Source organism: Orcinus orca, chromosome 11, assembly GCF_937001465.1.
Source record: "Orcinus orca chromosome 11, mOrcOrc1.1, whole genome shotgun sequence".
NCBI classification, from domain to species: Eukaryota; Metazoa; Chordata; class Mammalia; order Artiodactyla; family Delphinidae; genus Orcinus; species Orcinus orca.
The window spans coordinates 77,522,153-77,549,064 of NC_064569.1; the positions used below are offsets into that span (position 1 = coordinate 77,522,153).

The following is a 26,912-nucleotide window of genomic DNA, read 5'->3' on the forward strand; positions in this document are numbered from 1 at the left end:
CTGGGACAACATTAAACGCACCAACATTCGAATTATAGGGGTTCCAGAAGAAGAAGAGAAAAAGAAAGGGACTGAGAAAATATTTGAAGAGATTATAGTTGAAAACTTCCCTAATATGGGAAAGGAAATAGTTAATCAAGTCCAGGAAGCACAGAGAGTCCCATACAGGATAAATCCAAGGAGAAATACGCCAAGACACATATTAATCAAACTGTCAAAAATTAAATACAAAGAAAACATATTAAAAGCAGCAAGGGAAAAACAACAAATAACACACAAGGGAATCCCCATAAGGTTAACAGCTGATCTTTCAGCAGAAACTCTGCAAGCCAGAAGGGAGTGGCAGGACATATTGAAAGTGTTGAAGGAGAAAAACCTGCAACCAAGATTACTCTACCCAGCAAGGATCTCATTCAGATTTGATGGAGAAATTAAAACCTTTACAGACAAGCAAAAGCTGAGAGAGTTCAGCACCACCAAACCAGCTCTACAACAACTGCTAAAGGAACTTCTCTAGGCAAGAAACACAAAAGAAGGAAAAGACCTACAATAACAAACCCCAAACAATTAAGAAAATGGGAATGGGAACACACATATCGATAATTACCTTAAATGTAAATGGACTACATGCTCCCACCAAAAGACACAGATTGGCTGAATGGATACAAAAACAAGACCCATATATTTGCTGTCTACAAGAGACCCACTTCAGACCTAGAGACACATACAGACTGAAAGTAAGGGGATGGAAAAAGGTATTTCATGCAAATGGAAACCAAAAGAAAGCTGGAGTAGCAATTCTCATATAAGTTATATATATATATATATATATATATATGTAGTTTGCTTGAGTGCAGTGTTTTTTGTTTTCTGTACTGAATTCATTAGCATGGGTCGGTATAAAATTTAGCATAGGTCAATATGTAATTTGTAAACTAATAAGGTCTTAAAAGTGAGGAATTAAGTCTTTTAAATTTAATTATTTATTGTAAAGAGCAGAATAGCATACATAAACAGGTGCCTAAGGAAAACTTGTATTCTAATATGGAACTCTCATGAACACCTTTTTTTTTTTTTTTTTCTTCTAACGGTATGATAGTAGGCCATTTGATTATTTTTATGGCTTTAACTTTACAACAATGAAATATTCGTAAATTTTAAAAAGTATTTTTCTTTATTTGATGCGGGTGGGATACTGGAGAAATGAAAGGTCAAACATCTATTGAGGAATCCATACTTGTCTATATATTGTGTACTTTTATTTCAAGAACTGATTTAAAATTCCTAAAAGGATGCTATAATAAGTTATTATGCCATTTTACAGACTGAATTAAGTGAATTTCAGGGAGGTATGAAACTTGCCTAAGGCTATCCAGCTACCAAGCGGTAGAAGTGAGAATTAAATCCAGGTATACCTATAAAAAAAAAATAAAAAAAAAATAAAAAAAAAAAAAAAATAAAAAAAAAAAAAGAAGGCGAGGGCAGCACCAGGGTATGGGGTTGTTAGTTTTATAGGGGTGAGTAATTTCATACGCTGATGAGTGGGAGGAGTATTCCAGCTATTTTGGGGAAGGGGTGGGGATTTCTAGGAATTGAGCCACCGCCCACTTTTTGACCTTTATGGTCATCCTTGGAACTGTCGTGGCACCTGTGGGTGTGTCGCTTAGCTTGCTGATGTGTTACAATGAGTGTATACTGAGGCTCAAGGTCTAGTGGAAGTAGACTCGTCCGCCATCTTGGACCTATTTTGTTCTAATCAGTTTATGTTGTGTCCTCGGGCTATGTAATTCTTTTAAAGGTTGTGCCCTTCCCCCTTTCCTCCTGTTTCATATTGAATATATAATATTTACCAGAGTATGTTTTAATAATTAATACATGATATATTGTATAATTAATTTATATATCATATATATAATGATATCTATAGGTATTTGTTCTAATAAGTCATTAAAAATAAATGAATATTCAAAAAAAAAAAAAAGAATGCTTAAGACAGGAATAAAGACACAGACCTACTAGAGAATGGACTTGAGGATATGGGGAGTGGGTAGGGTAAGCTGTGACAAAGCGCGAGAGAGGCATGGACATATATACACTACCAAACGTAAAATAGATAGCTAGTGGGAAGCAGCCGCATAGCACAGGGAGATCAGCTTGGTGCTTTGTAACCGCCTGGAGGGGTGGGATAGGGAGGGTGGGAGGGAGGGAGATGCAAGAGGGAAGAGATATGAGAACATATGTATATGTATAACTGATTCACTTTGTTATGAAGCAGAAACTAACACACCATTGTAAAGCAATTATACTCCAATAAAGATGTAATAAATAAATAAATAAATAATTAAAAAAAAAAAAAAAACTTCTAACCTCTGCCAACACTACGCTCAGAAAAATGTCAACAATGATTAAGCATGTCTTATTCTGTACTCAAGTAGTCGTGCAAATCGGCAGGCAAAACTGCAATTATCAAATCAATCAACGAATATGTGCTTTGTTTTCAGAAATGGACCAGTTTAGCAATGCTCTAGAACTGGCAAAGCATCCTCTTTTACCCATCAACCGCACAAAAAAAAAAAAAAAAACAAAAAACAATAAATGCTGGAGAGGGTGTGGAGAAAAGGGAACCCTCTTGCACTGTTGGTGGGAATGTAAATTGATACAGCCACTATGGAGAACAGTATGGAGGTTCCTTAAAAAACTAAAAATAGAATTATCATATGACCTAGCCATCCCACTACTGGGCATATACCCTGAGAAAACCATAATTCAAAAAGAGTCATATACTACAATGTTCACTGCAGCACTATTTACAATAGCCAGGACACGGAAGCAACCTAAGTGTCCACCCAACAGATGAATGGATAAAGAAGATGTGGCACATATATACAATGGAATATCACTCAGCCATAAAAAGAAATGAAATTGAGTTGTTTGTAGTGAGGTGGATGGACCTAGAGCTTGTCATACAGAGTGAAGTAAGTCAGAAAGAGAAAAACAAATACTGTATGCTAACACATATATGGAATCTAAAAAAAAAAAAAGGTTCTGAAGAACCTAGGGGCAGGACAGGAATAAAGATGCAGACATAGAGAATGGACTTGAGGACACGGGGAGGGGGAAGGGTAAGCTGGAACGAAGTGAGAGAGTGGCATGGACATATATACACTACCAAATGTAAAATAGCTAGTGGGAAGCAGCCGCATAGCACAGGGAGATCAGCTCAGTGCTCTGTGTCCACCTAGAAGGGTGGGATAGGGAAGGTGGGAGGGAGATGCAAGAGGGAGGAGATATGGGAACATACGTATATGTATAAGCTGATTCACTTTGTTATACAGCAGAAACTAACACACCATTGTAAAGCAATTATACTCCAATAAAGATGTTAAGAAAAAGTTAATATTAAAAAGAAATAGATGCAGTTTAACAATGAATGAAGCTCTTCTGAAAATTACAGTTTAATGATTTTTTAAAGTATGTCTGTTTATGTTCTGTATACATTAAAACACTTATTAACTCAAAGCATTGGTGACATTTAAATGAGTAAATAGGAAGAGGATTCCTCAAGGTTTTACACCACGTTAAAATTTAGGTTTTTTAAATTATAATCATTTCTATTCTCATAAGAAGTCACACAGATATAGATATAAAATATAAGAACTTTATTTTTAGATTTCTTTTTTTAGCGTATCGAAAACCACTGAATCGAACATGGTAGTAGAAGTCCTGGAAGTGAAGGAGATGAAACACAAGGAATATATAAAGTGAGAATTGGACCAAGAGCAGAATCCCAAAGAACACCCATTTAAAACAGGGATTTGCCAAGCTTCAAAGTTGATTATTAGCAGAGTTGGGACAAGAACACAGATTTCCCAGTATCTGTCCAAGAAATCCTATTACACCCTGAATCTCTCTTCATTATCTACTGCTAATCATGGCATGTCCCTACAAACATTCACTGCTACACATATACCCACGTATATCTCCTCTCCTCTCCCCTCAAGATTTTACAAATCCAAACATTCTGCAATATTTGGTTTAAATCTTTTTATGAAGCAAATTATTATATATAACATTAAAGTTCCCCTCCTTCTCCAGGAGTGAACACTAACGTCACAGTGTGCATTTGTTGCTTCCATGTTTTCATATTTTACTACAGAAGCATTTACATACAATATCAAGAAATCCTAACCCTCCATCAGAATATAAGTATTGTCATCCAAAAAAATATTCAAAGTAAGCTATGAAATCAACTACTTACAAAAATAATCTTTTTTTTTTTTTTGGCCGTGCCGCGCGTCATGCGGGATCTTAGTTTCTTGACCAGGGATTGAACCCGTGCCCCTGCATTGGAAGCACACAGTCTTAACCACTCGACTGCCAGGGAAGTCCCCAAAAATAATCTTTAAAGAACAATCAGTTATTAATTCAGAGTGAGTAACAGTCTGGTCTAATTAGCCTTGCTACTTGACTTTAGCTCCCAAACTCTATTTTTTAAAGGGACAATTAGATAGATGAATTTGACCCCTATCCCCCATTCATTCCTCTTTTCTAAGACAGGTTGTTGAATGATTGTTACTAACAGGTTGGATAAATTCTGCTCAACTGAACAACTCCATTCACTTACCTTTTAAATGACATGTAGATAACATTCCTCAGGAAGGGGTCCTAAGCACAGCCTTATCTTAAAGACCATGTATCAGTCATGCACTAATAACCATGGCTATGTATGCCATACACGTATACACACACAGATAACTGTTATTTTGCAAAATATTTTAGCAAATCAATGCTTTCTAACTATTATAATGATTTCTCTATGTCATCTGTAGCTAGGAAGGAAGTTTAAGATTTGTAAAATACAGTATGCCTTTTAAAAATTAGAAAGCCAGAAGAAATGCATTAAAAATTAAAAACAGAAACCTAAACCACCGAAAGAACTGAAGCCTTGGTACTGCACGCTCCATTTTCAAATGATGTGAGGTCCCTTAAAGGTCAAGAGGAGGTTTTATTACTAGCTTTAAATAAATCTAGGCACACTACAGGTGCTGAAACATTTAATAAGTAGAACCACTTAAAATGTGTATCAGCTCTACACAAAATTTTCAAGTAGATGTACTTCATTTTTGGCATCTACCTTTTATTTCCTTTCCTCTTTTTATCACTCTCCCCTTGTTAAGACTCTACTCTGAACCTTTTTTCCTCCCCCCCTCTTCAGGACCTTGCTCTGCCGGGGCCTGGGTTAAAGAGAATTGTGCAGAGTGACTCTATAATAATGTTATCCCTAGGCAGATATTATAGCAGGGGACAACAATACTTTAACTTAGGAGAACAACTATGGTGGGCCTGAGATTCCTCATCTGTAAAATTAGAGTGTTGAACTTTCAACCTTAAAATTCTGATATTTAAACATTAAGTATCTCAGATCTCAGATGTTGCATGGCAACTCAGTGAGACAAAGGGTGACAGTGATTCAGAGGTAGCACTGAGAGTGGTGACTATATAGTATGTGTTTCTTTTCTAGAAGCTGAGATTATAAATTTGGGGGAAAAAAATGGTAGGTACTGGCATAAAGACATATGTGTAGATCAATAGGAAAAAAATTGAGAGAAGTAAACCCTTAAATTTATGGTCAATGGATTTTTTTTAACTTCTTTTTTTAATGTATTTATTTATTTATTTGGTTGCCCCGGGTCTTAGTTGCGGCTTGCAGGGTCCTTAGTTGTGGCATGTGAACTCTTAGTTGTGGGATCTAGTTCCCCAACCAGGGATCGAAACTTGGCCCCCTGCATTGGAAGCACAGAGTCTTAACCACTGCGCCACCAGGGAAGTCCCTGGTCAATGGATTTTTGACAAAGTTGTCAAGGCAATTCAATGGAAAGATAGTTGGGGTTTTTTTCTTTATTTTCAACAAATGGTTGAACATTGCTGGAACAACTGGATATCCACAAGCAAAAAGATGAATTTATACTCTACCTGATACCATATACAAAAATTAACTGAAAATTTATCATAGAGTTAAATGTAAGACCTAAAGTTATAAAGCTTCTAGAAGAAAATCTTTGTGACTTTGGTTTAGGCTAACAGTTTTTAGATACAACACCAAAAGCATGATCCATTAAAAAAAATATATTGATAGACTGAACGTCATACGTCAAAATTTTTTATGCTTCAAAAGACACCATAAAGAAAATAAAAACAGGGCTTCCCTGGTGGTGCAGTGGTTGAGAGTCCGCCTGCCAATGCAGGGGACACAGGTTCGTGCCCCGGTCCGGGAAGATCCCACATGCTGCGGAGCGGCTAGGCCCGTGAGCCATGGCCGCTGAGCCTGCACGTCCGGAGCCTGTGCTCCACAACGGGAGAGGCCACAACAGTGAGAGGCCCACGTACCGCAAAAATAAAATAAAATAAAATAAAATAAAATAAAAAGATATGCCATAGGTGAGAAAAAATACTTGTAAATCGTGCATTTTGTATCCAGAATACATAAAAAATTCTTATAATTCAATAAAACTCTGTTAAAAATGGGTAAAAGAGGTGAATAGACATTTCACTAAAGAAGATATGAGCCAATAAGTATATGAAAGATGTTTAACATAATTAGTCATCAGGGAAATGCATTAAAACCACAATGAGATATCACTTCATACCCACAGAATGGTATAATCAGAATTCAGAAAATAGCGAGTATTGGTGAGGATATGGAGAAACTGGAACCTCATGGTAGCCCTTACTCACATATTGTGATTTAGGGTTTTAGCTGTCTCCTAACATCACTGAAGGCAGAGTTTATATTTCTTATCCTCCTTGTTATTCTGAGATCATTCCCAAAAGGAAGAATGTACCATTTTTACTCCATCATTTAAAAATCTGACGTTAGTAATTCAATATCCATAATTTGATAGCAAGGTTAGTAGTAGTAGAAAACAGCTCCACCGTCAGCTAATTCACTGCTCTACAGCTGTCTGAAAACATTACTGATCACTAAAACCACCAGGCAGCTCTTAAATTTCAGATTCCTAGGTAACTGTTTTGGAAATTCTGATTTCGTAGTTCTGAAACGGGGCATGAAAGTAGATGTTAGAAGAGGAGATTAAAGATAAATAAGAAATAGCTCCAGCCTTCAAGAAGTGAACAAGGGATCAAACCATATATACAAATAACTATACATAAGGACAACTATGAAATGTGCTGATATCTTGAAGGAGGGAAAGATCATAATCAGCGAGTGGTGTAATCATAATCAGGAAAAGATTCATAAGAAATAAAGCATTTTAGGGGCACGACAGGAATAAAGACGCAGATGCAGAGAATGGACTTGAGGACATGGGGAGGGAGAAGGGTAAGCTGGGACGAAGTGAGAGAGTGGCATGGACATATATACACTACCAAATGTAAAACAGATAGCTAGTGGGAAGCAGCCACCTAGCACAGGGAGATCAGCTCGGTGCTTTGTGACCACCTAGAGGGGTGGGATAGGGAGGGTGGGAGGAAGATGCAAGAGGCAGGAGATATGGGGATATATGTATATGTACAGCTGATTCACTTTGTTATAAAGCAGAAACTAACACACCACTGTAAAGCATTATACTCCAATAAAGATGTTAAAAAAAAAAAAGAATACAGCATTTGATGGCCTTCAGTCACTCGTTGCTACGTACTGTATATACCTACTGACCAAAGCCAGAAACCTGGATTCTACTTTCTTCTCCACACTCTATGATCACAATTAAGTTATCAAGCCCTGTTGATTTGTGCTTCTGAATATTTTATTAATCCTTTCCTCTCCTTCCATATTGCCTCCTTATTTCTTGCCTACATTACTGCAGTAACCTAGGAAGTGGCTTCCTTGCTCTAGATTTACCCCACTGTAACCCATTCTCTCCACTGCCACCAGAGGTACTAGCTCTAAAATGCAAATATAATCACATTAGTTCTCAGGTTGAGCTACATTAGCAGCTCCCTATCACCTATGGGCAACAAAGACTGAACTTTCTTTGCTATGTTTAGAAGACACTCCACATTGTGTCTAGTTATCTTCACTAGTTTCATTCCTACTCCTCCACACTGTGTATCCAGCCAAATTGCAACCACGTTGCAACTCCAAGTGTGCTCTGCCCTTACACGTCTGTCCTTCTGCTTCAACATCCCTCCTCACCACCTCCCACTCTCCCAAAGATTTCTGCTTGGCATATTTCAACTCATCCTTTAAGGTGACAGGCACTCAAAGGATCCCTCCTTTATGAAGGCTGCCTTGATATTCTCTCCCTACCATCCCCAAATGACAAGATTATTCCCTCTTTTTTTTTTTTTTAATTTTTTTTGGCCGTACCGCTCAGCATGCAGGATCTTAGTTCCCCAACCAGGGATTGAAACCGCGCCCCTTGCAGTGGAAGTGCAGAGTCTTTAACTGCTGGACTGCCAGGGAAGTCCCAAGATTATTCTCTTATTAGTGGAGAACTTTTAGGGCTTAACCCAGTGGACTGCGTTTAGTTGCTGACACATCTGGATTCTCTCTAGTCTGTGATCTTATTCACCCTTGCCCCCTTCTGTGCAGAGCGCAGTGCCTGGTTCACTATGCACTTAAGATGCCTGAATAAGCAAGTGTACAAGGGTGGCTGCCACCTTCTCAGAATCTAAGACCAGAGCACATTGCTTCTGAATATGTGTTGAGTAACATGAATATGTAAACTGAAACAAACGAAAAGCTCATTATAGCTATTTCATCATGTAAAAGGGTAGGGTGTTGGACTAGATGATTAAGGCCTTTTGCAATTCTAAAATTCTAGGAATCTGTGTATTCTATTGTCTACTTTACGGGCCCGGCCACTCCGCGGCATGTGGGATCTTCCCGGACCAGGGCATGAACCCGTGTCCCCTGCATCGGCAGGCGGACTCTCAACCACTGCGCCGCCAGGGAAGCCCTGTCTACTTTACCTTTTAAAGTAGGAAGACTACAGAGCTAAAGAAGGACAGTCACTATCAGAAAATGATTCAGTGGATTACAATCATTTTCAAAACAGAAAGTCAAAGATAACCAAAACAAAATAAAAAGCTCTATATTAACTTCAACTTGTAAGAACAACGATTCTGACCCAAGTCAAACAATGATGTAAAACTGCGCGAGAGAGGCTTTATTTGGTATCTTAACTTTTCAGTTAATGAAAGTCCTCACTTAAATTACAACGCATTTCAAAGGTGACTACCTGTTAAATAAATGCATCTGCCTAAAGTATACAGTCATGGAAGTTGAAACATGGACCACAAATGAAATTACTTTGTCAAGGCCATAAAATAATTCAAACAAATTCCAAAACAGAACCTTTGATCTGAAATCCAGTTTTATGTTCCGATCTCCTGATAACAGCCCAGACCCAGCTTTGTAAATTCTTAACTCTGTTCTCCTCTTTTCATATTTGTTCACTACAAGTAAAATTCAGTGAAATTTATCCATTACTTTTAAACAGAATTCATAAAAGGCCTCTGCTATATTACCCAAGAGTTCTACTAAAAAGCAAAAAACTGAACAACCAGATCCGCCTGAGAAACATCTCCTTATCATTAAATTATCCCCAAAATGAGGTGACACATGATTAACTTCTAAAAAAACAATATTCTCTTAGGTTTTCGCCTCTCTTTGTGAGTGTATATATCAGATGAGCTATTTTACAAAGAAAATTTGGGGGTAAAAAAGGCAGGGAAGTCAATATTTAGGAGGGGTGAACAGTGGTGATATTCTAACCACAATGAAGCAGAATGAATAGATCTCATTTTTAAACAATCATTTATTAAGCACTGAAAGTAAAGACCAAAAAATATAAAACTAAAAACTTGGAGAAAAAAAAAAAATTAGCATGGCTATTCACCCCCACCCCAAACATGTTCCATCAACATCAGTCAGATTCTGGGGACTTCCCTGGTGGTCCAGTGGCTAAGACTCTGTGCTCCCAATGCAGGGGGCCCGGGTTCGATTCCTGGTCAGGGAACTAGATCCTGCATGCCGCAACTAGGAGCCTACATGCCACAACAAAAGATCCCGCAGGCTGCAACTAAAGATCCCGCAGGGTGCAACTAAAAGATCCATGCGCCACAACTAAAGTTCCCGCATGCCTCAACTAAAGATCCCACGTGCTGCAACTAAGACCAGGCGCAGCCAAATAAATAAATAAATATTTAAAAACAAACAAACAAAAAAAATCATTCAGATTCTGGGACTTACACCAAGTTATTAGCAGAGACAGATTTTGGTTAAAAACCTCACTTCAGGAGGTTCCAAGGCAAGTTACTTGCACAAGGCAAGTTATAAACTCCTTTTCTTCATGTGAAAAGGAGAAAAACAGTACATATGTTAGATCTATATCCTAGGATGATTTTGAAGATTCAATGTAATAACCTGCACATAGATAAGCACAGACACACAGGTGTGGTGCAGGGGTAATTTTCTTCCTTTAATGGTGGTACTTTTATCTTTCCAGGAATAACTTTTTGAACATCAGCTTGCTTTTCCTTCACAAAGTTAAGACAAGGGCACAGCAGCACATCTTCTTTCTTTTCTCCTCCTACTAAGACTGAGTCTGGCACTTTCACGACGGAATGTTACTGGCATCTAGACACATATCAGTAATATGCCCATTATATGTCCATGGAATATAGTACCTGTTATGGTTTGAATTATGTCCCTCCAAAATAAATGTTCAAGTCTTAACCCCCAGGACCTCAGAATGTGGCCTTATTTGGAAACAGGGCTGTTTCAGATGTAATCAGTAAGTTAAAATGAGGTCATATTGGACTATGGTGGGCACCTAATCTAATCTGATTGTTGTCCTTACAAGAAGAGGAGACACAGACACACACACATGAAGGGAGCACACCACGTGACGATGGAGGCAGAGACTGAAGTGCTGTGGCTATAAGCCAAGGAACTCCAAGGACTGCCAGCAAACTACAAGGAAGAGGAAAGAAAAGATTCTCCCTTACAGGTTTCAGAGAGAGCATGGCCTTGCCGACATGTTGATTTTGGAATTCTGATCTCCAGAGCTGTTAAACAATATATTTCTGTTTTCAAGCCACTCGGTTTGTGGTAGTTTGTGACGACTTCCCTAGGAAACTAATACAACCTACCACAAACACAATTATAGAAGTATATTATACATGTTTTTTTTTAATTAATTAATTTATTTATTTTTAATTTATTTTTGCCTGCATTAGGTCTTCGTTGCTGTGCAAGGGCTTTCTCTAGTTGCAGCGAGCAAGGGCTACTCTTGGTTGTGGTGTGCAGGCTTCTCGTTGCAGTGGCTTCTCTTATTGCGGAGCACGGGCTCTAGGGTGCACGGGCTTCAGTAGTTGTGGCACGCAGGCTCAGTAGTTGTGGCTCGTGGGCTCTAGAGTGCAGACTCAGTAGTTGTGGTGCACGGGCTTAGTTGCTCTGCGGCATGTGGGATATTCCCGGACCAGGGCTCAAACCCGTGTCCCCTGCATTGGCAGGCAGATTCTTAACCACTGCGCCACCAGGGAAGCCCTATACATGTTTAATGTGCATAAACTTCCTTGACTTACGAAGTGTTTTGGCAACTATTAACCTGTTTGAGCCTCAGAACAACATTACAGTCCCATTGTATAAACTGAGAAATTGAAAATCAAAGAAGTTACAGAAGAAGGTCTCTTCCTATGCTTCTACACCAAAGACTTCTTCTTTTAGAAACTGCTATCACCTTCTTTCCTTGAGTTATTAGTTGGCTAAAGCCACATTTGTGGCCCATCCTGGGCTGATGTACATAGGACTACATGATATGCATGACTCTGTACTAATCTTCCACTTAGCACTATCATTTTCCCTTTATCAGGATTTTTAATTTTCTTTAATACCTTTATTGAGATATAATTTGCATTCCATACAATATATTTTTGCACTTCTAAAATGTATAATTCAATGGTTTTTAATATATTCAGGGTTGTGCAACCATCACTGCAATCTAACTTCAGAACATTTAGAACAGGGATTTTATGCCTATCATGTTAATAAATATTACTTCTGAGTTACCAACAACATACTTGTTTATCTTCCAGCAGGTCAGGCTCCCCTTTACTAGAAGCAGAGCTGACATTGTCTTCATCAGAACTGTTGATGACTTCCTCTTCATCTGAAGGAAGGTCACTAAGATGAAGGTCCAGATCATTGGGTCCCTCCTGGGATGCTCCAGAACTGCTGCAATAGAGAGCATCTCATTAGTCACCTTTGAGAACAAGGAATGCTACCAAAAACAAACTATGTGATGTAAGCAAGGCACATCTAAGGGATTTGGAGGGATAAAAAGGGTCAGATCAACAAAACTCTCCCTTCCCTTTCCCTATCTCAGTTGTCCAAAACCCAAATTACTTTTGGGTTTAAAATGGATCATCTTGAAAAACATGCATTTTTACAAAAAACTAGTGAATGTAACATAAAAGAAGCAGACTCACAGATACAGAGAACAAACTAGTGGTTACTAGTGGCAGGGGGCAGGTACAATATATTGGGTGTAAAATAGACTCAAATGTATTATACAACACGTGGAATATAGCCAAATGTTTTGTAGTAACTATAGATGGAAAGTGACCTTTAAAAATTATATAAATTTTAAAAATTAAAAAAACCAACATGTATTTCTGTGATAGGAAGGTGGGTAAGGAGCAAGTTTCCCAGCTGCCCCCAACCTATCCCTTAACTCTAGACAATCAGGTCTCTACTAGCACAAACCAAAAAGCCTCACAGGAGGTGAGCTGGGTTACCAACCATGTTCATATTCCAACATTAGAAGAGGTGCTGCTTCTTTGGGCCTCAGTGGTTTGCTTTTGTTTTTTTTTTTAAAGCAAGTAACAAATCTACAAGGACTGGGAGGTAATGATGATGATCATAATGTACTATTGTGGACATGTGCCCATGCCCATCTCTCTGGTTATCACCAATTGCCTTTCATGTAAGCACATCACAAGACATGGGAAGGAATGAGGATGGGCACAAATTCTCCAGTTTACTCTAGACCTGCTAAATCAGAAACCCTAGAGGTGCAGGACCCCTAAGTGATACAGGCTAAAGTTTGAAAACCCCTGTACCAGGCCATTTACCAACTGCTTCTTGCCAGCTTGTCATCAACAACATTTCTCAGATCTAACATTTTTTAGATCTCTTGAATCTAAAAGCCACTGTTGCAGTCCAATCTGTGGGGGGAAATTCCATAGGAAAGTTCCCAAGAAAGGCAACAGAAATAATTCTTTCTAGCTTTAGTTGTAAAGAGTCAGGAACAAGTTGCCTGTAGCAACTGCTTTCCTGTCTGCAGTCAACAAGAATACCTGCAGAGGACTTCCCTGGTGGCGCTGTGGTTAATAATCCGCCTGCCAATGCAGGGGACACAGGTTTGCGCCCTGGGCCGGGAAGCTCCCACATGCTGTGGAGCAACAAAGCCCATGTGCCACAACTACTGAGCCTGCGTTCTACAGCCCGTGAGCCACAACTACTGAGCCCACGTGCCACAACTGCTGAAGCCCACGCGCCTAGAGCCCGTGCTCCACAACAAGAGAAGCCATGACAATGAGAAGCCCGCACACTGCAACGAAGAGTAGCCCCCGCTCGCCAAAACTAGAGAAAGCCCGTTGGCGGCAACAAAGACCCAATGCAGCCAAAAATAAAGAAAGAAAGAATACCTGCAGAATAGAAGAGTCAGGAAAAGATCCACAGAAAATCGTCAGGGGAAATACTCAGGCAGAATAAAGAGACAGTTGCATTTCACTCTAGCAGGTTCCTTTCTCAGGTCATGGGCAGGTCACTCAACTGCCAAGCTTCCTACAAGTTATGAGAATTTCTACTGGGAATCTTAAAAGCTGAAGATAAATTTTCTTCCAGTTCCTGATTACACATTGTAGGATACAGACTCGCCTCAGAAGCCATTCCTGGAGGCTGACAGTTACACAAACTAGTTGGATGGAGGCAGAATGCCAAAAGGAACACTTCCTTCTGGTAAAGATGGGGTTTCCTATTACTCAGTGGCTGAGGGCCTCAGGGAATCATATCACAACCTCAGTTAGGTGGGTGCATATCTTATCATAGCTCCCCATGACATGGAGAAGACTCACCCCTGGGGTGGGGTTGGGGGGGGTGGAGAACAGAAGCTTTCTAGTCAAATCACTGGCAAGATTCGCTTGTCTCTGGGTTCAGGGATAGGAGCCCAACCCAGCTGGGAAATTAGTTGATTTAGATGACTGACAGTAAATGAGAGTTAGGATGTACAGACTGCAGGATCCATCCATATAAATAGAAGAAAATATACCTTCAACCTGTTTTTATCTTAATTCTTTATCTCTTCAACTCTAAAGAGATACTCTGAAACTCTGCTACTCAAAACATATTCAATCTATTAGCAGCTTCAGCATCACCAGGAAGCTTTTTAGAAAAATAAAACCTCAGTCCCTGTCCCACCCCACTGAATCAGAATCTGGTTGTAACAAAACCCCAGTAATTTGATTTTTTGGATCAGCCCATCTGTGAGCTCTTTTGGACTCAACAGTGTAAAAATTTCGAATAATCAGTAATAGGGCTGTGGCACCTGTGAGGAAATGTAGGTTTATTTTGTCTAAAGAGCGCTGAGAGGTGTTTCCTGGATCAACATTCGGAGAGCTATTATTAAGAAGATAGTAACCAGTTAGTTGCCACATCCATTTAGGGATATACATGTTTACAAAAGTTAACAGTTAAGAACAAGGGGACAAATAAATAAATAAATAAGCTTTCAATATTAAAAACATGGATCAAAACATACCGCCATAAAACTTTGCGAGATTTTAGTTCTGAAAATCGCTTACCTACAGAAAACCTTCCCTGACTGCCCCCTCCCTATCACAATTTAGTTTACCTGGCTTTTCTCAATCCTGCGTGATCTTACTCAGTGGTATATTTGTTTCTCTCATGAAAATGTAAACTCCCAAGGACAAGGAAATTCTCTTTTTCAGTTGAATCCCCAGCATACTACTTGATATGTAATAGGCACACAACAAATTTTTACTGAATGAACAAAATGATATTAGAAACCAATGTGTATTATATTTCAGAACTTCCAATAGTATATATGGTAGTGGTGATCACAAAGAAGGGTTTGGGGGGGAATACTGGAAAAACTGTATGGTTTAAAGGAGAAGGGACATCTGGACATCATAATCAATGGTGTAGAAGTGGGAATGTTGGTATTCACAAAACAAAAACATTTTGGCTACAAGTGGAATCTCCTGTAAGTAATTAATAGAAAACAAGCTTGGAGAAGACGACAGGTGCCAGGCTGTCAAGGAGCATGAACAATAGCTAAGGTGTTTATACTCATCTTGTAGGTCTTCAACAAGGAGACTCAAATCTTCCAGTAGACCTCAAAGATTTCCTTACTATACCTCCAAGCTTGTCACTACCATACTTCTTTCTTGTTAGTGCCAACAGAGATGAGAAGGGCACCTCCTCGGTCAGTCAAGCTTTGTAAGCACAGCACCTTCCACCCCACCCCCCACCAACCAGAGGAAAGGATATCCTTGTTTATTAGCATCAGTGAGATCACCTTGATGATCTCACAGCTTAAGTGGAAGCTAAAGGAGCTCCCCACATACCTGAATGGTAAACAGTAGAAACCAATTATGATTTCTCAAGCTTAGGAGGGAGGAAAGTGAGTACAGCAAAATGCGGTTTTAAGAGTATTAACCCAAAACCAATGAACTAAGGGTGAAATGGAGGTAGGCACAGTGACAGAAGTGGAGGAAGATCTAGGAGTTAATTTCAATAGTGCAGGCAGCCTGCGCCAGGGTGGCTACATCAGGAATTGAGAGGAAGGGTTGTATGTAAGAAGAAGAAAAATCACCAGAGCTAGGGTAAAGAGGAGGGGGAGAAACTCGAGTCTTCCTTCGAGGTTTCGTGAACAGTCACCAGCAAAATGAGGGTGACATCAATCGAAACAGAAATATGTCAACAAAGGATCTGATTTTAAAGGAAAGATAAAGGGGTCAGCAATAAAATCAGGAAAGACGGTACCTAGTATCCACATACATGTTCAGCTCTAAATAATTAAACAGAAAAAACCTGTTGATTAATCTATTTTCCCATATAACCGTGAACCGCCTTCTAAGCCATCTAATAATTTTAGATTCCTGATAATGAAACATGGATTCTTTACCTATGCCGCTCCTCCATTCCTTACACTTCCTTCCCACTGTCAGAAGATAAATCCTAATACAGTCTACTTTTAGGGTTAAAGGAACAGGACATAGTGTTTCCTGCACACTTTCCTGCCTAGTTATTACATAATTTGATAAATGAAGTAGAGGACAGTAAGCTGCAACAACAACCAGAAAGAGCCAAAACTGGGTTCTCCTTCCCCAGCCCATCCTTTCCAAGTCAGATTTGCTTCTAACAGGGAAGAAGCCTGGTTTCCAAAAAATACTATTTTTTCCAAGTACACGGGGATAAAAACAGAGACAAGTAAAGCCAGAAGTAAATTTCTACTCATGGGCTTCCCTGGTGGCGCAGTGGTTGGGAGTCCGCCTGCTGATGCAGGGGACATGGGTTCGTGCCCCGGTCTGGGAGGATCCCATATGCCGTGGAGCGGCTGGGCCCGTGAGCCGTGGCCGCTGAACCTGCCCGTCTGGAGCCTGTGCTCCGCAACGGGAGAGGCCACAACAGTGAGAGGCCCGCATACCGCAAAAAAAAAAAAAAAAAAAAAAAAAAAAAAAAAAAATTCTACTCATTAGGCAACTGTTCCTTCAATTCCACATGCCAAGGATCCTTGCATTTGGAGTGATGATTATTTACTGCCATCACTTTTTTAAAAAATTACTTATGTTACTTTCTTTTTCAAAAGATTTAATTTTATTTATTTTTGGCTGCATTGGGTCTTCCCTGCTGCGCACGGGCTTTCTCTAGTTGCAGTGAGCGGGGGCTACTCTTCGTTGCGGTACACGGGCCTCTCATTGCGGTGGCTTCTCTTGTTGCAGAGCGAGGGTTCTAGGCGCGCGGGCTTTAGTACTTGCGGCACATGGGCTCAGTAGTTGTGGCATGCAGGCTCAGCTGCTCTGTGGCATGTGGGATATTCCCAGACCAGGGATCAAACCAATGTCCCCCGCACTGCCCGGCCAATTCTCAACCACTGCGCCACCAGGGAAGTCCCAAAAATTACTTATGTTATTTTCTATATATAAACAGCACATCTTACACTGGAAGTACATCAATTTCTATTTCAGGTTAGATGTCACATCAAGGATGATCTCATTTTCAAAAGAAACTGTCTTTTAAAAAATAATCCATTTCCTCGAAGAGTTTTTAGGAACATAAAACCTTCACAGTGCCAAGCCAGGCATAAAAGTTGCCAGGTTCAACTTGTGAAACTCTATTAAATTAAAGAGTCCAGCAAGGGGAGGAAAGAGGCCAAGGATGGCACAAAAAGGAAAAGGGGAGCAAAGTTAACTGAAGAATGCATTCAAAGCACTGAAGCCTGTTCTCAGTTGTTGACAAATCCAGTTATCTTTTTCCTCTCTTGCCTGTGATTTTATTCTGAGCTCCATTTAATTCCTCCCAAATGTGAAGAAAGAAGTTCATTCCAGTATTCTCACCTTCAAAGTTTCTTTCTCATTTCCAAGTCACAACATATAAATCTAAACTTCTGGCATCTCTCTCCACCTCTTCTTTCTACTCCTGGACCAAACTGAACAGAACCTGCTAGTCCTCAGGATGTCAAAATTCTTTTGCAAATGCTGTCTCATTATGACTTGGTGATTACATGTTTCCTTTGGCTGCTTTCATGTTTATCACAGAATGAGTAGGAAAAACTACCAAGGAAAACTTGAAGGATGAACAACACTCCATGGAAAAATTAGCAAAAAAAATTTAAAAATAAGTTCTGTATTATAATATGCCAAGTATATAAAATAGGTTTACAATTTTCACTGGAAAATTGTTTCTATTTAGTTTCCCCAGAAAACTTTTTACTCTTTTACTTCAATTCCCTTATGGAACTGCAGATTCCAGTGTCAGGTTGAAAACCATGCATCAAATCAACAAAAAACAATTTAAAAACCATTCCTCTTCTTATTTTCAGGTCCTCTTCTCAATTATGCAGTACATGTGGAATTTTCTCTACTGCCTACTCACATGATTTTCCTAGGAACTACCCCTAAAATAAGCAAATTTTCTCTCTACTTCTTTCAGGAAACATGGCACAACTTGGGAATCAGCCCTACACAGGCATTTTCATCCTCTAATAAAGTGAGACTCATATATTCATGTCATGTTTTTACATTTTCCAAACACAGGATCTTGCATAATTATTACTATTAATTTTTAATTTATTTTTACTTTATTTATTTTATTCTTGGCTGCGTTGGGTCTTCGTTGCTGCACATGGGCTTTCTCTAGTTGTGGCGAGCGGTGGCTTCTCTTGTTGTGGAACACGGGCTCTAGGCGCACGGGCTTCAGTAGTTGTGGTACACGGGCTCAGCAGTTGTGGTTCGCGGGCTCTAGAGCGCAGGCTCAGTTGTGGTGCACAGGCTTAGTTGTTCCGCGGCATGTGGGATCTCCCCGGACCAGGGCTCGAACCCGTGTCCCCTGCATTGGCAGGGGGATTCTTAACCACTGCGCCACCAGGGAAGCCCACATAATTATTTTAAGTCCATGCAGAGCCAGGGTGACAGAACATAAAAGCCAAGAAATAACACAGAGTCTGAAACAAACTTATCTACTTCAACAAAAATCAGGTTTATCAAGTGTGACCCTCTGTGCTGAGAGGTAAACCAAATCATCTGATAGGTCTTCTCCATTACTAGCTGCCTTGACTAAAAATAAACACTGATGCTTCCATAATATGTAAGACTATAGATGGATGATGTTACAACAGCTGAAGAGCAGAAATCCCCACCCCCCTTCCCTCCACCCCCTCACCCCAGTATCTTAGAGTGCCTAAGGTTTAGGGCAAACTTTAATTTAAAAACTTAATGATTTTATTATCTTGATTTCAATAAAAAAATATATAATTTAACGTATATTAACTTTTTGGAATTAAACATTTTGATTAATAACCACAGAATAGGGACTTCCCTAGCTGTCCAGTGGTTAAGACTTCGCCTTCCAATGCAGGGTGTACAGGTTCGATCCATGGTCAGGGAGCTAAGATCCCACATGCCCCACGGCCAAAATATCAAAACATAAAACAGAAGCAATATTGTAACAAATTCAAAGACTTTAAAAAAAATGGTTCACACTAAAAAAAAAAAAAAAAAATCTAAAAAAAAAAACCACACACAATACAAATAAATAAAATCACTAAAATAAGGGATAGCACAGCAGGAATTTGTTACCAAAAATAAGTGTAAAAACAAAAACAAAACTTGCAGTGTAAAATGTACACAATTAGTGTTTTTACTCATTGTTTCATTAATTTTAGAGGTGTTAACCACCAAGCCTTTAAAACTAGCAAGCTGCAGTTCTATGGCTTCAAAAAGAGAAAACACAGAAAAATATCCAGTATACCCTGAAATATAGACTAGAGGATTATTTTAAAACTGGCTTTGGAAAAAAACAAAACAAAACAAATAAAAAACACCACCACCAACAACAAAAAACCTGGTTTTGGGTGACTCTGTAGGAAGGAAAACCAGGCTTTAGTGATGAACTTTGAAAAACAGGCCTGCTTAATTTTACAGGGGCAACTTCTACCCTTATAAATACCATTACCATCCCTTTCCCCAGAAATGCATTTATTACTAGGATTCTTAAAATTGTACTCTACTGACAAAAACAAAACCAGGATAAGTACCTGAGGCTGCTATTTAAAATACAGTCATCGAAGAAAAACTCTGAAAACTGGTTAAAAACCAAATGGAATTCAAAATTCCTTAAAGTAGAAGAGAACCTACCCAGATGTTCACACCCACTTTATGTAAGCAGATTTTAGAGTCAGTAAGGTTTAAGGACAAATAAGCAGTTTTAAAAGGAGTTTCCATCAATGGCCATTAATAGGAGACTGGTTAAATAAATTGGGCACATCCATACAATGAATTACTAAACAGCTGTTTAAAAAATGAAATAGGTCTATGTACAATGATACAGGTTGCTCTCCAAGAATACTGCTAGATTAAAAAGTCAAGGCACATAGCAGTGTGTATCCATCTGTGTAAAAAGGAAAAACACACATATATATGTGTGCATATGTGTATATACATATATATGTATGCATATAAAATGTAGACACACAGGCAGGGCAACACAAATATGCTGATAGATATCTCTAGAAAGAGTCAGAAGAAAGTGATAACAATGGTTGCCTCTGAGACCATGGTCTGAGATAAGACAGAGACTTCATTATTTACCCTTTGGTGCTTTTACGATGAAAACATTTCTATTTACTTTTTCAAAGACAACACACACACACACACACACACACATCCCACAAACTCAGAAACTTTGAAAAGTTTTATAAAAGACGGTTCAGAGCACCAACTCTTTAGAGATAGCTTATTTCTTCACAGGGAGATGAGAATTATATTTAGAAAAAAAAAGAGAAAGAAAAGGAAGTAAGGAAGAAAAAGAGAAACTCCTGTTCCTTTCTCCCCACACCCCAGGTTTAGATTTCTGCACTTTTTTTTTTTTTTTTAACCATGCCACAGTGCTGTCAGGGTTGTAGAATTCCTGGCCTGGATCTTAATTCCCCGACCAGATATCGAACCCGTGTCCTCTGCAGTGGAAGCACAGAGTCTTAACCACTGGACCACCAGGGAAGTCCCAGGTGTCTGCACATATTCAAGATTGCCTTTATTTTTTCCCTTTTAACTACTTCTTATGTGGGAAAGTTACATAGACTATGCCTTCCCTTACAGCCTGTAGGGGCTTATTTAGGAAAGCCATTAGCATGAGTCTCTAGATAATAGGTAGGAGGACTGACCTTCTGGCTAGCCAGTTGACAGCTTTAAAAAGAGAAAAAGATGTTGTAAAGGGATTGTTCAACAGTCTGTAGGGGCCACAGAGTAACCACACAACTGTTGAGGAGACCACAGTAAACAGCACCATGCTATTAGGCATCTCCCACAGTGCTGTCTGGATTGTGGCAGAACTCCTGGCCTGTAAGGATCATGCCCTCCAGGGTTCCTGGTCCAATCTTAAGGACAAAGAAGGAGCCCAAGGCCAATCACAATCCAACAGACCCTCCTGCCCCTCAGGCTCAGCTGGGAGGTATCTGGTTAGAGCCTGAGCTGTTCCTAGCCACAGTGGAATAACTTGTTATAAACATGCCTACTGAAACAAGGACTAGCTAAAATAAGTACCAAACATTTAATTACCAGCAATTTTGCTTTCTTAGGGGGGTTGAGGAATGATTCTTTAAAATGCTCTTCAAGAAAGATAGATAGAAATTTGTAATACAAATAGAAAAGCATTCTACTGAGCTAAGTATTGCCTCCAAGTAAAATGTATAGCAGGTTCCCAATCCACTTTTCTCATTGTGGCAAAGATGGTATTTATTTTGTTGAAAAAAATTTTTAATGTTTAAATAAAGTTAGAGATATTGACCCAACATCATTTCTTCCCTTTACCCCCTCATTATGTAATGTGTAACTCATTAGTACCAGACCAAATAAAGGCCACTAGAAATAATGAGGTTGGGATGAATACACGCAGACACTTCATATTCAGACACACACACACACATTTATTGTACCTATATACATATATTTTCACATATATATTTTATAATATTTAATAGATATAAAACTACTATGCCATTTATTTCAATAAATATTTACTGTGGACTTATTATGCATCATTTTTTAGGGGTTGGATGAAGATAATCTACTAGAATTAGTCATAGATAATGTTCAAACTGTAAATGCTATTGGTTGCTTTTCTTTTCACCTGCTAATTGACTTTCTTAAACTGATAAAGGCAAAAGGAATCAGTATAACCACAGTAAGTAGGGTAAAGGCAGGGACCATTTTCTAAAAAGAGAACAACTAAAAGTAAGTGTATGCTAAATGCTAAAGGCAGTGCACAGGCACTAAGGGCTACAGAACCAGAGAAAGAAGTAGCCCATGCAGACTGGGGCAGTCAGAGACATGGCAGGGTACAGGCACTTGGGAGAGAGGACTCCAGTGAATGAAGGGAGGAGCAAAGGCCTCCTAAGTGGGAGAGGACTGGAGGGGAAATACTGTGAGCAAAGGCTTGGAGGTAGGAATGGAAGTGATGTGGAGGGTGATGACGGGCGAGAGGCGAGTGCATTTCTGTGTGATGAGAAGTTGGAGATTCACTAGTTAGAAAGAGGTTCCTACTGCTAACATGGCTGGCAAGCAGGCAAGACAGAAGAGACACCATCCATCCATGAAGGGAGCTGGGGATCCAAACCCAACCCCTCCCCTTGGCTTCATCAAGTTCTAACACTAGAGCAGGGAACCTAGCGGGGGAGTTAGGCTAGGGGAGTGAGAGTGGGTGGCGAGTAGGAAGAGATGAACAGCTCCCCCTCTGACTACCATCTCTAACAGGGTGGCCATGTGTTTTTGTGTCCATCATTGTGTCAATCATCACACACCACATTGCTTCTGCTAATGTCTCTTCATCATAATCCTAAATCACTGAAAAGGTGGTGAGACTTTTGGAAAATATGACCAGGCCCTCTGCCCATGCTCTTGATTGTGACTCAGTATGAAACCACTATGGTGTTCTGCCTTGACATCTGGGGAAAACCAAGAGGGCCCAACGGGCCTAACTACAAGCTGCTCTTCCCGCTCTGCTCCCTCAGATAAGGTCCCCAAGCCAAACAACCTTCCTTACCACAGGGACTGCTCTGGCTTATCCCTGAGTAGAAGATTTTAATTCCTTGCCAATGTGTGGAATTAGTCAAACTAGTCAATCACATCCTCCCCTGGAAACTAAGGGTCACCTCACCCTCTTGATACTACAAAGTCTGCCTACTACAGCCCCTGGTGGTTCCCTCTGTCCCCAAGTGCAACCTCCATGTGGCCCTGTGTGGCATGCTATGTCCTCCTCCCCTAAGGTGTGTGTGACTGACAAACTGCTATCAATCTCATCTGTCCAGTGTCATGTGTTTGACCATCCTCAACCCTCCCTCACCAACAGAGTGAATAGGACATAATTAAAACAACCACCAAAGAGGGTGCCATTTTCTGGGATCCTTAAGTACAAAGCAGGTACACTGGTGGTTTCTAACAGGATTATCCTGAGAAATCATATCGAAGGGTATATGAACTGAGCTTCATGAATACCTAATTATACTTTGCATATACATCTAAACAGACTCTGCCTGGATAAACTCAAGCCATTCTCAAGTTAAAGGTATTACTGTTATGTGTTACAGAAATATGACATAGTCCATGTTACACCAAATTAAATGTTACATTACATATAGACTCCACTATAATAAAATAGTGGGGAATTAACAAGGAAACCAGTAGTTAAACCAAAAGGACATCTGCTTAGAGTCCTTGATCTTATTTTATCCAAGCCTACTTGAATGTTCCCATTTTCTAACAGGAACCACAACCTGTAATTCGGATTTCCCACCGACATGGGGGAAAAAGATAGTAGGCTTCTTGGGAGCCCATAAGTAGCTAGAGAGGGGAAGGTTAAACTATCGCTCATGAATAAATCAGTCCATTTCCTTATTTAAAACCATATGTGGGAACTTCCCTGGTGGCACAGTGGTTAAGAATCTGCCTGCCAGTGCAGGGGACACGGGTTTGAGCCCTGGTCCAGGAAGATCCCACATGCCGCAGAGCAACTAAGCCTGGGCATCACAACTACCAAGCCTGCACTCTAGAGCCCGTGAGCCACAACTACTGAGCCCAAGCGCCACAACTACTGAAGCCCACGCGCTCTAGGGCCCATGCTCCACAACAAGAGAAGCCACCGCAATGAGAAGCCTGTGCACTGCAACGAAGAGTAGCCCCCACTTGCCACAACTAGAGAAAGCCCGCACGCAGCAACGAAGACCCAACGCAGCCAAAAAATAAATAAATAAATTTAAAATAAATAAATAAATAAAAGCATACATGAACAATTCTATTTACCATTTCTCTTCCTCAGGCACTATCCACAAAATAACTGTCTTAAAGGTCTACTCTATACCGCTATGAATCATCAACAACCGCAAAGACCCATATGGAACCCATTTCTTTCTCAGAGTACACTGGGAATACACGTCCATTTTTCCAAGACTGAGAGGCTGCAGACAGGATCAGGAAAGGACATGCGTTTTGTCCTCCACTCTTAGCATCAGTGTATCTTTCCACTAGTTACACTGTTGACCAGCTCCTTGCTCATCTTTAGCTGCCTTGATTGGAAAAAAAAATCACAACATTTCTGTCAAACTTGTTACCCAATCTTCTAAAGCCAGAGTCAGAGAATACGGAAGGGAAGTAAAAATAAACATGCATTCAAGAAGGGAAGTAAAAATAAACATGCATTCAAGAAGTGAAATAAACAGATTCACTTCTAACAGGGTCACAAACATTTCATCATAGTTTCATACACTTCTAGAAGTAGATGCTAGAAACGCTCTGCTTTGGAGCAAAACTGCCTGTTTGAATCTTAGCTCAGCCACTTACTAGCTAAGTGACTCTTAACCTCACTATGCCTTCATTTCCTCATCCATAAAATGGGGATAATCATAATGCCCACCTGACAGGGCTTTATGAGGATTAAATGAATTAATACAAATAATGCTCTAACAATGCCTGAGACATAGAAAGCTCACTTGCCGTGTGTACTCTCTTTCTCCTCATATATATATTTAGGGGGTCATCTTTAATACTAAAAAAAATAAATTAGTATTCTAGACACTTAAAAGTCTAGACTTGTAGCAAAAAAGACAGCAGAGAGAAGCTTCTGCATTATCAGTCATGTGAAACAGCTCATCACCAGCGCACACTTCTGAGTAAAGAACTCCTCCAGTGCACACGTCTGAGTAAAGAACTCCTGCAGTGAGATCATGTGAGCTGTGGTTTTGCAGGTCACTCCTGGGCTTCCATGTTTAATTTCACTGCTTCTTTGTGGTAGCTTACTACCTGTACAGTTAAGATCCAAAGCTCAGAATAATAGTGGTTTCACGCCTATCACAATACAGTCTCCTGTTTATAAAAGAATTTCCATCACCAACATAAATGACTTAAAGGTATCCTGCTAGGTCTCAAAATACTTTTTAAAGTATCTTTCTAAAAGCTAGCTTTGGACTTCCCAGGTGGTCCAGTGGTTACGACTCTGTGCTTCCACTGCTGGAGGCATGGGTTCGATCCCTGGTCGGGGAACTAAGATCCCGCATGCCACGCGGCCAAATAAATAAATAAATAGCTTCATCCCTCTTTGGTACATAATGATCACAATGATGACAACCTCAAAGACCAAACAGGCTGAAATGGCCTATGAATGACATAAGAAGCAAGTGTCACTTATGGAATGAAGTTGCTGATTTCTTTGCTAATATGAACTTCACTTCGCAATGTAAAGCCAAGTACCCGTACAGACTTTCATATGGGACTAAATAGCAGAAAGAGTCTAGTAGACCGCCCTTCAAAACACTGATCATCTGCTCTGAGCCATTAGCTAAAAGCACAAAAAAAGAAGAGGGGAGGGAAGTAAGGAGAAATTAAGATACCAGGAAAGAGGGGAAGAGGAGAAAAATAAGGAGCAGGTTAAAAAGACAAAGTGTCATCTGCTCTTCCATCTGTGATGTGTGTTACCCTGGCCATTTACTGAGCTCCTGGTGGGTTAGGCTTGGTTTTAGGTACTGAGGTGACAGGCAAGAAGGAAGACACTGTTCCTGCCAAGGGGGAAATAGGACTGACAGCCTCTGCCTTTCTCACATAGCTCCAAGATAACAATAGCCTCCTAGGGACAGAGATGAACTACCCCTAAACTTTCCATTTATCCTAAAACTTTCCATATTAAAAAGCAAACAAACAAACAAAACCCCTTCCTCTCAACTGGAATGTAGGGGGACAATGAGAGGGAAAGGAGGGAGCATTTTACTTCTCACTTTATGTACATTTGACTTTTTTTAAAGGATTCTATATACCTTTTATAATTAAAAAATAATAATATGTAAAGGATTGAAAACCCCCATTCTCCCCTCTCCAAGCTTACTTATCTGAATTATTTCAAGCATTCCTCATAAACAGTATTTTTTTTTTAATACTTAGGAAGGAAAGGTCAAAGGCAAGAGAAAGGATGGACTGGAGACAGTCATCCTCATCTGGACCTCCACCAAAATGCAAAAAAAAATCAGACCATGCTGACATGTGGATTACGGCAATGATTTTTAGTGTGTTTCCTGTAGACAGCTTATAAATGAACACACTTCTAACCTTCTATAGTGTCTAGTGTTTCCCTATCAGGGAAAAAGATAAGTTCCCTGTAAGGCAAACCCAGGGAAGAAAGAATGTTTTTACCTTAGCATCAGGTAAGTATAGTGAAATGGAGGCTTCTATAAACTCCAACACCTCTGTTCATACTCAGATTTCACTCATGGATCCACCCCACAGAGCTTTTCCACTTTCCATTAGTGGAAAGGCCAGCAGAAATATTTACTGGGGCCGAAATTTCAATGAGTAGGCAGAGAATACATTAATTTGTTGAGTTATAGAAGAGCCTACCAAAATACTTTCTTTCTTAACAGTGAAAGGGCTCAATATGAATTAAAGTGGCTTAGAATTCCTACCATCGAGGGCCAATCTAATGAAGCCACATTCCAGAAAATGGCTAAGATCTCATTTTAGCCTACAGTATGAAAGCATCAACAGTTATTCAAATAACTGGGTATAAAAACGTACTTAAAGTCATTTTACCATCAAAACAACTCTTGAACCTATTAGAGCTGATGTATTTTCTTACTTTTATAGAATTTAAATTTTGTCCTACA

General features: G+C 39.7%; 1 protein-coding gene across 3 annotated transcripts in view; it reads right to left on the reverse strand.

Annotated features, from left to right (window-relative positions):
* The window catches only part of FGD6 (FYVE, RhoGEF and PH domain containing 6), a 113,398-nt gene that overhangs the window by 62,034 nt on the left and 24,452 nt on the right, over nucleotides 1-26,912 (reverse strand). For 2 of the 3 annotated variants that reach the window (XM_049695022.1, XM_033427708.2), the window contains exon 3: nucleotides 12,049-12,202. In XM_049695022.1, the coding sequence (XP_049550979.1) occupies nucleotides 12,049-12,202 (154 nt within the window). The remainder of the gene's footprint in view (nucleotides 1-12,048; nucleotides 12,203-26,912) is intronic. The other variant, XM_004269531.4, reaches the window with a different exon arrangement.